This window comes from Phlebotomus papatasi, chromosome 2, assembly GCF_024763615.1.
Source record: "Phlebotomus papatasi isolate M1 chromosome 2, Ppap_2.1, whole genome shotgun sequence".
In the NCBI taxonomy this organism is placed as follows: Eukaryota; Metazoa; Arthropoda; class Insecta; order Diptera; family Psychodidae; genus Phlebotomus; species Phlebotomus papatasi.
The window spans coordinates 101221560-101237629 of NC_077223.1; the positions used below are offsets into that span (position 1 = coordinate 101221560).

Genomic DNA, 16070 nt, shown 5'->3' on the forward strand with positions numbered 1-16070 from the left:
CTATAAATCCATCAACAATTATTAAATTTTATGCGACCTTATGAAATCATAAATAAAAAAATATACATCAAGGGTTTTAATGGTTTTAATTTCTAAGTCAAGTGCAACATTTTATTGCAACGGCAAATTCATTTAAATTTTACATACCGCCATTAAAAGATGAAAAGCAAGGTGTTTTAAATTTTATATTTAAATTCGTTCCATTAGATAAATCGCAATTGTTATGCTTATTTATTGAGTAATTGTTGCAAAATAATCATTTTAACCGAGGAAAATTAACATAATTCCTATCAAGTGGTGGAAAGTTATTTATACGAATGTTAATCTTCCGCAAAGTCATTCCGTTTGTGTTTGCATTGCATAAAAATTTCTTATCAATTTCCTCACTTCCAACTTCTCTCTCAAAATTTATTTCCATATTTACATTTTTGCAATCAAAGTGTTCTAACCTCTGATGAACTTCTTGATGTTCAAATGCAAAATTCGTCCATCATCTTCCTGAGGGATGTAGGAAATGTTGTAGAGTAAAATTTAACAGGGAAGATCAGGAAGATAGTGCAAAGTTGATTGAGAGCCTTCTAAAGTATCTTGTAAGATTTCGAAATGTACCCGTCGTATCTCCATCAATTCCTTCGACTTTCGATGAAGCATGCCAAAAATTTTTCCCGCCAATCGACTGGCAAATTTGCGTCGATATGGATGGAATAGAAAACTTTCTTTCTGTCGGATGCAAAAAAAAGAACCCAGAAAACCGCACGTCTCATGTGAAATTCATGCATGCGTTGAAATTTTGCTGGGGAAAAGATGTTTTGGAGAGATGGTAAAGTGAGGGCAAAGCCACCAGGCAGCCACAAGATTTCAAGAGTAGCTTCTTCAGCAATATTTTGCAGTGCTCCCCCAAAAACATGAAAAGCAACAAGCATCAAAGGCACAAGACACCAAAGAGTTGGAAGTTTTACTCCTCTGTGCATGGAGAATTGCACAGAAAACTTTCTTCGGAGCACGTAAAAAGTGAAAGCGCAACATAACACCAAAAAATCCCACTGCAAATAAATCGTACTGACTTTTGTGCAGAGATAAAACCTCACTAACATTATGTGAGAGAGATCATTGCTGAAGAAGATTCACTGATTAATTATCTCAGGGGTGGTCTGTGGATTTTCCTCCTGGGGCAAATCCTCCAATCAACCATTTATACCGCTACTAAACTCTCACAGCATCTTAAGTTAGTTCCTCAGCAACACCAAAACCACTGCTCAGCATTAAACTCTTTCGAAGACTTTGCTGAACTGTGCTAAGGCCTCGGGATTGTCGATACTCGTAAACAATTTACCTATATCGAAACTCTCACTTGCAGTCCCGGAAGGAAGGTCAGAAACAAAAGTCCTGAACTTTTTAAAGACACCTCCTCAAGTAAACTTTTCCCCCAACTCATGGCAAATGATTGAGAACTTGTTTGAGTTTTTTTCAAGGTTTCTGCATTTCCGCAATTTTACCTTTCTTATATCAATGCAACAATCGTGTTTTTCGTCAAGCACAAAAACTTGTTGGCTGATCAAACCTAACTAAGCATGACGACAAATATTTCGCTGTGCAAGGGAGAATGGGGCAGTTTCAGGCAGTTGAACCGTCCATCATTCATTTTTTCAAATGATCGAAATTCGTAAAAATACTATAGGGGAATGTTGGCATGGTTCGTACAGAGTGAACCTTCAAACGATGCGAATTTTCTCTTTGTTTGCAAGGAGCTAGTTCATCATTTCTTAACCATAAGATACATCACTATTAAGCTCATGAAACAAGATAAGAAATGGTAGATCGCTCTTTGCAAACAAAGAGAAAATTCGCATCGTTTGAAGGTTCACTCTGTGCGAACCATGCCAACATTCCCCTAGAGTTTCTGAGTGAGAAAATTTTCATGAATTTGACTTTGACTCGTCTGAAAAATTCAAAATTAGGACAGACACCAGCGCCATCCTCGGGAGAAAACAGTGCCCTCATGCGGAGAAAAAGAATATCCGAATCATTATCGGGTTACACTTATCACGAAAACTAATTGGCAAATTAATAGGCCTACACAGTAAAAAAGAGATGGCAAAGCGTCCCAGCTTTGCAGAATGCTCGAACTCACGAGATAGAGCTCACCATGAATTAGCTTTTTGCATAATCTTTTGCAATAACTGAAAATCAAAAAATCGGTACTTAATCGATTCATTACCAATGAAGACCGATGCAGCCGGGTTCTAATTTGCAATACTTTTCTAAAAAATCCAAATTTAACCAAATCGGTTGGAAAATGATCCTTCCAAAGTGGTTGACCTTTGACCTTCAATAATTCAAAATGGCGAATTTTCCGGTCATAGGTATGTTTGGGCGAAATATTTGCCTGAACCAGTTCTAAAACATATCCGAAAATCATTGAAAAAGCTTGGACCAATTTTGAGAAAAATCGAAAAAACTTTATTTTTAGGGAATATCAATTATTAGGGATGTAAAATTATTCAAAAATCGCTACTTAACCGGTTCATTACCGATGAAGACCGATGCAGCCGGGTTCGACATTGCAGTACCTTTCCAAAAGATCTAAATTTAACCAAATCGGTTGAAAAACGGATCCTCCAAAGTGATTGAACTTTGACCTGCAATAATTCAAAATGGCGAATTTTCCGGTCATAGATATGTTTAGACGAAATGTTCGCCAGGACTAGCTCTAAGACATATCCAAAAATCATTGAAAAACCTTGGGCCAATTTATTGAAAAATTGGAAAAACCTCATTTTTGACCTATTTTTGAGTGATAGGGAACGTATGAAAGGGGAGGGGGAAAAATAAAGAGGTTGGGCACGAGATAATGTCATTTGACGAAAGGTCACCGAAGACCGGAAGTCGATATCTCTTACCGTTTAAGCTCCAGAACAGTGCAAAGTTGAAAAAAGTCGATTATATAACTGCTCTCTCTTTGAGTTCGAGCAGTAATTATTTATTTTAAAGTTGTTGAATTTCAAGATGTTGAATTTGATATTGTTGAATTTAAGAATTGTTGAATTTTTATGTGTAAATTCAAAAATTGTTGATTTCTGTTTATTTTTGAATTTTCTTTTCATTTCGAAGATTTTGATTTTTTTTTGCCTTTTTAGACATTTTTATTGGTTTTTCCTGTACTCGGGATGCCCCCTAATGCGAAATGATTACATATGATGCTCGGATCTTTACGATATACTTATTATGCATATAGATATTTGATGTTCTGTATGACTTTTGCCCAATGAAAAGCATCTCGACTGAAGTATAAGTCTTAATTAGAGATTCAACAATTTTTACACAACTTTTGTTTAAAAATTCAACAAATTTGTGATAAAAAGTACCATAAAGTTCACAGTAAAAAAAATTACCACTATTATAGTGTGTAATCTTTCACACCACTATTATAGTGTTAAATTTGGAAAAAATGTTTAATTAAAAATTGTTTAATTTAAAGTTGTTGAATTTCAAGTTGTTGAATTTGGAGTTGGTGAATTTAAAAATTGTTGAATTTTTGTGTGTAAACTCAAAAATTGTTGAATTCTACATATATGTTGAATTTTTGCTTTTTTAGACATATGGAATGTTTTTTGCTGTCTCAGGATCCCCCCTAATGTGAGATGCTTACATCTGATGCTCGAATCTTTACGATATATTTATTATACTTATAAATATTTGATGTTCTATATGACCTTTGCCCATCGAAATGCATTTCGACTGAAGTATAAGTCTTAAATGGAAATTCAACAATTTTTACATAACTTTTGTTTAAAAATTCAACAACTTTTGTTTAAATATTCAACAACTTTGGTTGAAATACACACGGCTTCACACTATAATAGTGTGAAAAATTATACTATAATAGTGTTAATTTTTGATCATGTGACAAAAAATACCATAAAGTTGTGTATTTTTTCACACTATAATAGTGGTAATTTTTAGAATTTTTCAACACTTTTACTGCACAAAAAACATTGTTGAAAATTTTTTTTACCACTATTATAGTAGTAAAATGTCAAAAATTACCACTATAATGGTGTCAAATTTTCAACATTTTCGAATTAAACAATATTGTTGAAAATTTGAAACTATAATAGTGGTAATTTTCAATCACGTGACAAAAAATTACCAAAATGTTGTGTATTTTTTAAACATTTTTAATTTAAACAACTAAAATCGTCGATTTTGCACTATTATAGTAGTAAAATTTTACACATTTTTTTACTGTGTTGTGTATTTTTTCACACTATAATAATGTGAAAAAATGTCATCATACTATAATAGTTGTAATTTTTAGAATTTGTGAAACAGTTTTAAATCACTAAACATTGTTAAAAATTTTTACGATTATTACAGTAAGAAATTTTACACAGATCGCAATTAAATAATTAATTTATCCGATTTCACACTATTATAGTGTTAAAATTTTACACATTTTCAAATTAAACAACGTTGTTGAAAATTTTTCAACTATAATAGTAGTAATTTTCAATCACGTGACAATAAATTACCAAAATGATGTGCATTTTTTAAACATTTTTAAATTAAACAACAAAAATGATCGATTTTGCACTATTATAGTAGTAAAATTTTACACATTTTTTATTGTGTAATTTATTTTAATATCCTTTTATCATCGTCTAGAGACTATGACAAAGCAGAAAGTAAATTAAGGTTCAAAACAATTTCTTTGTTCAATTTTTCCTATATAGGGTAAGTGTGCCAAGTTTCGGCATAGTTGCATGCAAGCGCCAAAGTCTCAAATTTTAAATGCAATATTTTTAATAAAAATTGAATTTTTTGCAAGGGGAAAACAACTCGCGAGTCTGGAACACCTACCAACGTGAATATCGCGAATATTGTCATTTTTTATGAATATTGCGAATATCGCCAATAATTCCTGAATATTGCGAATATCGCGAATATTTCCTGAATATTGCGAATGTTTAGGGAAATATTCGAATATTTTCTTCTTCTCATATAAAATTGAGAATATTTTGTGAATATTGATTCTACGACATGAAATTTTGATCAGTTGTTTGCCCCTTGATTTTTTGTTACTTTTTTATAAGGAGTGTTACTTGGAATCTTTTAGATAGTTTATCGTCTTTATTTTTATTTATGAATAAAATTGTAGACATAGCATTGGTGGCCTATTCTGGCCACCTTCATTCTCATAGTTCCTTGCCCTTACGGAATTCTTTTTTTTTTGTTTTTTTTTTTTTGCATTGTATTTTCTCTACAGTATGCGAAAGCTAAAAATTCATAGAAAATTGGGGAACAAAAAATGTGTGCGGAATTGCAAGCTGGCCGTAATTTGGTACACTTACCCTAAATCATCTTAAATTTTTTAAATGTTTTTTTTTTTAATTTAAATTGGTGAATTGAGCTGTTGCTAGATAAATCTTACTTTTACCGATGAAAGAAAAAACAACTGATTAGTATAATAAATTTAAAAGCTTCGCTTTTATTTAACAAAGCACGGAGAGTAATTTAAAATAAAAAAAATGTTGTTATTGCTAATACAACTGGCGTGATCATAAATTATGTGGTAACAAAAGCGAAGGGTATTTTTTGCAACATCATGATGCCTCTCAAAGAATGCCTCTTGCTTTTATGTTAGTAATCAAATCAAGCTAAAGATAGCAAAAATTGCAACTCTTAAGTAACTTTTATTATCTTTAAAGTTTTTGTTTTCTCAACCTTTTTTAAGCTAAAAAATTCTGCGAAAACTGCAATTCATTCTGCGTGTAATTTTTTGAGCCTAATTTAAGTAGGTTTATCGTGTGAATCAATTACCACTGATTTAATCCCATTTTAGAGTACTAAATGGGGTAATTTATCAAAACGTGAAGAAAGCCTAGTAAACCAAAAAGTGTAAGCTTCTTATTGTATCTTGAAAATGGTTTAGCCTCAGCTTCATGATCCATTGCGCTCAATCGGGTAATTGCTTTGTGTGTAAACAAATCGCTCAATTACGCGATTCACTTACGCGTAAACCAGTAATTGCAACTGTTGTATGCAATTTAACACCACGAACTTCTTGGACAATCCGTGGTGGAAAAGGAGGAAGTACCTTTCGGAAGAAGGTCTTGAAGAATTTTGCGATTAAAAAATTGATAATTAAATCAATTAAGTTGTCTTATCTGGTAATAAGTGCTGATAATTCAACTTGAAAGTGTCTTTAGAGGAAAAGAGTTTCATTTTAAACGTATTCGAGTTTCTGCTCTACTGATTTTTCAGCTCTTTATAATGGTGAATGGATATTTTGTATCAATTTCGATGTTGCTTGAAAAATGGGGCATTAATTCCGACACTCACGTTGAGATAGTAAAATCCACTGATAAAGAGAGGAGCTCTTATCGAGCTCCCATGATAATCAGCACTCTGGCTGATTGGTTTACATTTTATAGTTTATGTTAAGTTAAACTAGTTCAATTCCAGTTGTAAATTTTTATATACTAACCTTAATTAAGATTTAAATTGGATTTTAAAGTGTCCTATTCAAAGGAACATACTTTAATTATGCACTGAAAAAAAATGGGGGTGCGATTAACTTTTTTTCCTCATAATTTTAACACTTTTTAGGTGTAAAAATATGTCAACATATTTTAATGTTAATTTTACACTTTTTTAAAGGTAAAATTAACATGAAAAAGGATAACTTTAACCCCTAATACACATAAAAAGCATAATATTTACACCGATTTCGGATCAATATTGTAGGGTAAAATAAACATTTCCGGAATGTTAATTTACCTTTTTCGGATTTCTCTCAGTGTGATACTATTTAAATAAATAATCACTGAGTGAGAGAAATCCGAAAAAGTTAAAAAAACATTCCGGAAATGTTAATTTTACCCTGCAATATTGATCCGAAATCGGTGTAAATATTATGCTTTTTAGGTGTATTAGGGGTTAAAGTTACCATTTTTCATGTTATTTTGACCCTTAAAAGGTGTAAAGTTAACATTAAAAAATGTTGATATATTTTTACACCTAAAAAGTGTTAAAGCTACGAGGAAAAAAAGTTAATCGCATCCCCATTTCTTTTTCTCAGTGATGAAATGGAAAAATCTACTGAACATTTTTTTAATATATGGCCTGTCCTTATGTGCTTCTGCGTAATTAATTTTTCTTTATTTTGGTTGCTATCTCGACTGTTAGGTGGTTTTGGAGCACGACGACGAGTGGGGAAAACAGTCGTGACAGCAACCAACTTGAAGAAAAGTCGATAACGTAGATGCACATGAGGACGATGGTGTACTAAAAAAATATTCAGTAGAAAGATTTACTCTGTTCATTCTTAATGGGAATAGCACACTTAGAAAAACTTACGTATTGCTGACAAAAGTATAATAAACTTTACAAAGATCTACTTTACTCTTTCTGTATAGTGTTAACGTGAATATTTTTAATAAAATTAACATAGCCAGAAAGGCACTGAAGATCAGCCTCAAATCATTTTACTTACTAGAGAATTACGTTTTATTGACTTAATACATGTAGTAAAATTTAGCTACTTGAGATAAGTAATTATCCCTCCTTTAATGATTCCCTAATGATATTTTTGCCCGCAATCTTAAAGTTATCGATTAATTGGTCTTGAACGCCACAAGGAACTAGCATAAAATAGACGTGAAGTCAGATACATAGCATATATTAAGTCCAAACATGGATTGTTTATACTGGATTTTCACAGACAATCCGGTAGTATGGATCGTCTGATCGATTACTTAAACCGAAAACAATTTTATCTGGTCGGTTAATTTAATTTTAACCGATTTACAAATTTATAAAACCGATTTTGGTAGTTACCGGGATAGAGACTGTGACCCGTTTCTTATAGTAATATTAGCTAATTAAAAAATTTCGTTAACTGATTTTGAGGTTAATATTTGATGACAGTTCTACTTTGATTTTGACAACCCGGCTTAAAAAATCAAATCGTGGGTTATTTTAACCAATTTCATCGGATAGTGGGGATAGTGTTACCTATTATTTTCAATTTTTCCAGAGTTCATCAGAGGATTGTCTTCTTCTCATAACCAGAAAAACTTAATTTTCTCCAAAGCTTTCGACCTTTCGACCCTCGGTATACGTCTTCCTCAGTGGGTTGACCATGTTTTATTATTTTAGAACACATAACACAACTGCGGTAGATGCAATATTCGAAGACAGGTTTACTGATTTCGATGGTAATTACGAATTCGATGGTAATTACAGTTCTCGAATTGATTTCATCGAGAGCAGATCGCGTATCGAAAGAGCTCTCTGAATTCGGTGCGTCCAGTTCGAAAAGTTTGAAAGTTATATCCCATTTTAAACTATCAGTGTTTTTTTTCTTATCGTGTTAAAAAAAAAACTTCTTATAAGATAGTGACTTTTCATGGAAAGTGATCCGGGGCCCAACCCGGGTCCCTCCCAGTCGGTGGGGGAGCCCCCTACACACTTATATCAGCACGGAATTGAGTACAATGGTTATAGAGTACTGGCTACAAAAGAAAATATAAGCGCGCTTTATCTTGGTGGCATAGTCAAGGAGGTTACTACGAAGGAAGAAATTATTGAAATAGTGAAAATTGGGAAAAATAGCGTGGTCATCCATTGCTCTAATTTGGATACGGCAAATCGCATTGTTCAGGAAGAAAAATTTAAAATCGGGGGCTATAACTTGTTTATTCCCCAATACTATATCACAAGTTGCGGTATTATCTTTGATATCGATATTGAGTTCACTGAACTCCAGATCTTTGAGGAGATAGAATGCACCGGTTACAAAGTCTTTAAAGTGGAAAGAGTTAAGAGGAGAGACCCCAATAGAGGCGCCAATGAGTTATGTCCCACAAAACGAATGAAACTATTTTTCCACGGAAAATCTATCCCAAAATTCATTTTTATTAATCGTGTAAGATTGGAATGTGCACCCTTCGTCCAAAGGATCATTCAATGCAGAAATTGCTGGAGGCTTGGTCACGTGAGTTCCTTCTGTCGGGAACGAGATAGAAAATGTCCTCGGTGCTGGGGCAACCATTTGTTAGAAGAGTGCTGTCGTAGTGATAGCAAATGTATTCTTTGCAAGGGAAATCACTGTTCAACAGAAGAGAAATGTCCAGAAAAAATTAGACAAGGAAACATACGATCAGTGATGGCATCTAATAACATGAGCAGAAATGAGGCAGCTATGCTTGTCCCACGGACTAACACAAGAGGGCCATACAATTATCAACCAATTCCTGTTTCAAACTTTTTCAATGCACTCCCCGATAATGAGTTCCCCCCACTCCCTACCACGAGCAAGCAATACTCTGAGTCTCCCAGGGAATTTGACCATACCCGCCCATGAAAAGCCACCCATTCCAACCGTTATTCAAAAAATAAACAAACCTAGGAAATACTCAAGATCATCCTCACGGAGCAGCCAGCGAAAAAGGCTGAACTCTGAAATGTCCGATGAAGAAGCTATTGAGCAAGCCATCATTAGGGCCCAAAAAGAAAGAAAAACCATGATTGTAAGGCAAGATGCTCAAACACCAATCATTAGTAAAAATCAACATACATCACGAACTCAGCCGATTCAAATCCAAAGAGCACAATCACTAAACGAAGATTCACCAGTTCAGAAAACACATGTAGGAATAAAATCTTCTAGTTATATGAATAAAACTCAAGAAAAAGCACACTCCTTGAACAACACGGGGGAGGGAGGCACACCATCAGCCTCTTCCTCTCTGTACAAAAAATTAACAGAAGGAAAAGAAGCTGGAAAGACTACTGATGAAACTTTCCAGTGTTCTATAAACAAACTCATCGATAACAAAATTATCACTCCCGAAGCCAAAACACGGCACGACTAATCGTCTGGTTGGCAAGTACACTACTGTTATTTTTTTTCGCACACTTTACTCTTTTAACGATAACACCAAATCCAAAAACCCATCGGACAGCCTTTTTTTTTGTCTCTCTTTGCAACACCGAGTCACTCTTCTCCTCCTAAATCTACTTTTTTTTGTATATGAATAAGATAATCCAATATAATATCAATGGTTTTTACAATAATTTTGCTGATTTAAATTTACTGGGGAGAGATTATGATCCACTCATTTTTGCACTGCAAGAAACTCATCTCACAAGTCGGAAAACTCCATGTCTTAAGGGGTATCATGTTTTCTGGAGAAATCACCCCTCGAACACCGCAAAGGGGGGCACCGCAATTCTAATAAAAGAGCAAAACTGGGCCAGGGAAATACCCATTCATAGTACCCTAGAGTGCACGGTTATACAAACCAAGATGCGTGGACGATACATAACTCTATGCTCTCTATATTTAAATCCCGGAGAGCGAATCGATTATGCTAAACTGTCAAGTTTAGTGGAGGAATTGCCGACGCCTTTTCTGATTCTAGGCGACTATAATGCTCAGAGTGTGGCATGGGGCTCAAGCACCACAAATACGAGAGGAAGAACTATTGAAAGGTTCATTGAAGAACACAACCTTTTGCTCTTAAATGATGGAAGCTTCACGTATCTCAGTCCGAGTTATGGTACATTCTCTGCAATCGACTTGTCCCTTTGCTCCCCATCCCTCGAACTCACCTTTAATTGGAACGTTGCAAAAGACACTTACAATAGCGATCACTTCCCCGTGATTTTAACCGATTTGGACACAAATTGTAGTATTACGAGACGAAAAAGATGGAAGGAGGACTCAGCAAACTGGCCGGCTTTTCAGCGGCAAATCGCGGGGAAGTTTACCCAATATGCGTCTGCGTCAATTGACGAACAGTTAGATGAGTTTAACAACGGAGTTATTGGCATAGCCCAAAAAACCATTCCGGTGACTAGCACAAACCCCAAGAAAAAATATGTACCATGGTGGTCAAAAGAGATAAAAGATGCCATTAAAAAACGGAGGAGACTATATAGAATCTATAAAAACTATCCCACGCCAGAGAACCTTAGCGCTTTTCGGATTAGTAGGAGTCATGTTAAAAAACTAGTCGTCGAAGCAAAACAAAAATCATGGCAAGATTTCGTCGAGCGAATTGATTCCACCTCAACATCAAAGGAGGTATGGGACAAAATGAGAAAGCTATGCGGACGTTTTAAGGGTTCGGGACCCACAGCGATGATCTCCTCAGAAGGCTTTGTAGCAGACCAAAAGCTTATAGCTGAAACCCTCGCAAAAACTTTTTGCTCGAATTCCGATGATTCTGATCTAAGCGCGGAAAAGCTTGAAACTCGCAATAAACTGTTGTCTTACTCTTTCGCCCCCCAGAATAACCCAACAGAAGCTTTGAATGTGAAGTTTAACTTCTCGGAATTAGTTCATGCCCTTAAGGGCGTCAAGGGGAAATCCACAGGATTAGACAGAATTTCTTATGCGATGCTTAAAAACCTCCCAACTACTGAGCAGAAACACCTCCTTTCACTCTACAATAAAATTTACATGGAGGAGCAGTTTCCAGAGATATGGAAAATGGCCATGGTGATCCCTATAGCAAAACCTGGAAAAGATCCTATGAATCCGTTTAGTTACAGACCAATATCTCTGCTCAGCTGTGTTAGCAAGGTATTGGAAAAGATGGTTGCAAGGCGATTGATATGGTGGCTTGAATCCAACAATCTTTTGCCGGATCACCAGTTCGGTTTCCGAAAATCAAGATCAACCGTGGACAACTTAGCTATATTGCAACATTTTACCGCAAATGCGTTGAACAACGGCGAACACGTGGTATGTGTTAGCTTTGATCTAGAAAAGGCTTACGAGAAAGTATGGCGCATTAATATCACCAATCAGTTAAAGCTTTGGGGAATGAATGGGAAAATGCTCTCTTTTATTGAGAATTTTCTGGTGAATAGACAGTTCGTGGTTGCTGTTGGAGAGTCTCTGTCCGAGGTGCGTACACAGATTAACGGTGTGCCAACAGGTAGCGTCTTGAGCGTGCCCCTTTTTCTGGTTGCGATTTCATCCGCTTCCCAATCACTGTCATTGCATAAGATCGAGCATCTTCTATACGCGGATGATCTCATAGTGTTCGCAAGGGCAAAAACTGGTTCCGAGTTGCAGCACATAATCCAAGAGGCCCTCACCGCTTTGGAGATATGGTCGCGGGAATACGGTTTCAAGTTTTCTTCCGATAAAACAAAGGCTATCCACTTCTGTAGACGAAGAAACTGTCCTGACCCGACCCTCATGCTGAATGGCAGAAGGATCGAATTCTTGCCTCACTTAAAAATTCTGGGTGTTGTCTTCGACAAATATCTGAATTTTAAAAAACATGTGGAAGACCTAAGAATTAACTGTGGGAAAAAATTAAAACTAATTAAAATTCTTAGTAGCACTAGCTGGGGCAGCGATAGGACGCAACTGTTACGCATAACACAGGCCTTAATCGGAAGTACATGTGACTATGCATCCCAAGTGTATGGAACTGCCTCTAGATCCACTCTCAACAAACTGAACAGCACTTTCAACACGGCTGTTAGGCTGTCAATAGGAGCGTTTAAGTCCTCTCCCATAGCAAGTATATATGCAGAAGCGAATGTCCCAACACTCGAGGAGAGAAGGGAACTACAGTTGGTGAGATGGGCTAACCGGGTGAATCATGAACAAAAACACCTGCTGCATAAAGATCTCAAGAGTTGTAGGGAGGGTAGAAAAAGAAGGGTGATTTCTGTGGTGGATCAAGCTCAACAGACGTTTAAGAAATTGCATGTCCCTGAGTATACAAAGAGACTGAACGTGACGCCAACTGTCCCCCCATGGATTTTTAACCAAAAATGCATCGACTCTAGTCTGGCAACCCTTAAAAAAGAAAACACATCTATTGAAGCATACCGTGCACACTTTCTGGAGAAACTACACGACCTTGGCAATGATAGTAGATATTTCTACACGGATGGAGCGAAATACGAGGGAGGCACCGGTTTTGGAGTCTATAGTCCGCATCCTCCATTGGAAATCTCTGTTGGAGTTGATCGGATGACATCCATCTTCACGGCTGAGGCAATGGCAATCGAGCACGCTTTGGATGTTGGCATTCAAGGCTCCCAGTCTTTTGTTATCTTCTCGGACAGTTTGTCCACCCTCCGAGCGGTGGAGAACCCCGAGTGCTCACTTTCTATTCCCACAAGGATTAGATCAATTTTGCATGAGCATCCAGCGGTAACCTTGGTTTGGGTTCCTGGCCACTCCGGAATACCCGGAAACGAAAGGGCGGATAAGCTCGCTAAGCATGGAGCGGACAAAAAGGAGGTCCGATTAACACCAGTCCCCTTATTAGATGCACAAAGGTGTACCAAACAAAGATGGATTTCCCATAGAAAGGAAAAATGGTCCTCCATACCAGGGGATAACAAGTTGAGGAATATAAGTGAGGACCCTGTCTGTATGATCCATCCTCAGCTCTCAAGGAGAAAACAGACTGTCATTACAAGACTGAGAATCGGTCACACAAATATAACCCATTCATACTTAATGGAAGGGGGTTTGCCGCCAATCTGCGACGAGTGCGGATGTCTTTTAACCGTGAAGCATTTGCTTGAGGAGTGCATCAGGTATCAGGAGGAAAGGAATCAAGTTGGTGGAATCTCACTGTACCAAGACTTGGGTACACCCAGTAATTTCCAATCATGTAAAAAAGTACTCAATTTCCTGAAAAAAATTAATATGCTGAAACTCGTGTAAGTTCAAAGGGGCTCTCCGCTGGGGGTTCCTACACAATGTCACAAGTGTACAAGTGCAAAGTGGTGCATATGGCCCTGGCCGCCGCGCGCCCGTGAAGTGATAATGGATGGATAATGGATGGATGGATGGTAATTACAAAACTCCAAACCTATTTAATGCTAAAACGGCTAATGGCCTCTACCATCATTTTCAACCGCTTAACTTCAACTTTCAGAAGGACCGGTTTTAATAATCAATTTCTCGGCTGTTTTGATCGATTGGAATTAACGGTTTAACCGATTTTGATATTAAGTCTGACTATAAACATGTTAAATCAGGTACTAATCGAGTAATTTTATCCATTTGAATACACAGATATTAACAATATTTCAGTCCTGATCAAAGGGCCGGTTACAATAGTAAATTCCTCTTGTATTTTATCCTTCAATTTAGTGACACTTTAACGCTTCATTCGACAACATTTTTCTAGTTAAAGTATTTAGAATTTCATTTGAAGCTTAAATTGCTGAATCTAGTCTCTAACCTAATTCAGTAAATCGATCGCTCAGAATAAGAAACGAATAACTCACAGTAGGCAAATTTTACAGGACAGCGATTTTAAGCTGAGATTTTACATGCAGAGTACACGATTTTTGAGATTTAACTTTGAAAATAATTATCTATCAAGTACAATGAGAAAAAAAGAGGGTGCGATTAACTTTTTTTGCTCATAACTTTAACACCTTTTAGGTGTAAAAATATATCAACATTTTTTAATGTTAATTTTCCACCTTTTTAAGGGTAAAATTAACATGAAAAAGGGTAACTTTAACCCCTAATACACCTAAAAAGGGTAATATTTACACCGATTTTGGATCAATACTTCGGGGTAAAACTAACATTTCCGGAATGTTATTTTAACTTTTTCGGATTTCTCTCAGTGTATAATATTCACAGGGAAGGTAGAGGGTATAAAGAAGTATCCAAAAAGCGAATAAAACGATTTTTACAAAAAATAGAGTTGTTCGACTTATATTCTGAGTCATCGAAATATTCCTCAAAGTTTTAGAATATATATATTAAAATGTTCATTTTATTTAAAATTGTGAGAAATTTAAACAAAGACACATTATTTCAAAATCACATTTCTTTAATGCGAATTTCTCTTTAATTTGCAGATGCTTAAGTCACTAGTTGTCGTATCGTGCCTTGTGGCGGTCATTCGCTGTGATTCAGGTCTCAAAGTTGACGTGGTCAGTGTACCGGAAGTGTGTTCCAACAAGTCGAAAAATGGTGATATGCTCACAATGCACTACACCGGAACCCTCACAGATGGCAAGAAATTCGACTCAAGGTAAGTCCACCGACTTTCCCCATCGTTCTTTGCCTAGAGATCTTTTTTTTTTGTCGTTGCACCCACCTCAATCTCACCTTTTACCAAATTTCACTTTTAACCCATCCATTAAATGTGTTTATCCAATGCGATGGCACTTTTTCAGACGGGCAAATTTCTTTTCTAAAAAAATGTGACTCATCGTCCATTAGTGCAAATCCCCAAAATGTCTCAATTAAATCAGAAAGAAATTGGACAACTAATAATTTAAGAAGAAATTGGCCTGCAAATTAATGATGGCCACATTTCACTTTTCTTTTGAAAATGCAAAAGAAATTTGAATTTTACATAACTTTTCTTCGTTGAACATCATTGAATATTCATTAAAGTTTAGCTAAAATGCAGCTAGATCAACATTTCGTAACAAAATTCATTTATGAAGATGAATGCAGAAAATTGACCCAGTCTTCTGTAGCATATCATTAAAATTCGCTCTTTTTGCGAATAAGACTTTATTAAGTAATAGTTTCTTATACCAGAACTCTTATTTGGATAAAACCATAACACTTTCACAGTTAAGTAAATTTGGGAGCTGTGTTCTAGTTTTTCAAAAATGCATTTGACCCACATTTCCGCTTGGAAAAATTTAAATGAAGAAATTATAGCACTCTCATACTAAAAAAAACTTGGTGAAACGGGTAAAACATTCACAAATTTGGAAGTGAGCGAATTACAATAAAAAGCCAAACAAAAAAATGAAATCGTACTGTGAATAATGAAGGCTATTATACTTAACATACATATTATAATTTAGCACATTACTGTACTAAATCAAATTGTCACTGAAATACGACTTTATAAAAAAAACCGTAATTTAAAATAAAAGCTACAAATAAATTAGCCTCAATTTTGATGGATTTTCTTGATTTAAATAATTTATTGTCCTAAATTCAATATTTTAAATCATTAGATTACCTTACTTATTTTGGCATTAAAGATGACAAATAGTTTGACTTTTCATACCAAAAGACAGCTAAATTCTCGCAA

At 35.6% G+C, this 16070-nt stretch overlaps 2 protein-coding genes across 2 annotated transcripts in view; both read left to right on the forward strand.

Moving 5' to 3' along the window:
• LOC129800445 (putative gamma-glutamylcyclotransferase CG2811) overlaps positions 1 to 16070 on the forward strand; it is a 107669-nt gene that overhangs the window by 28862 nt on the left and 62737 nt on the right. The gene's annotated exons all lie outside the window — the stretch shown is intronic.
• Positions 1 to 16070, forward strand: part of LOC129800438 (FK506-binding protein 2) — a 62795-nt gene that overhangs the window by 5183 nt on the left and 41542 nt on the right. The window contains exon 2 of the mRNA XM_055844804.1: positions 14869 to 15044. Coding sequence (XP_055700779.1) covers positions 14869 to 15044 — 176 coding nt within the window. The remainder of the gene's footprint in view (positions 1 to 14868; positions 15045 to 16070) is intronic.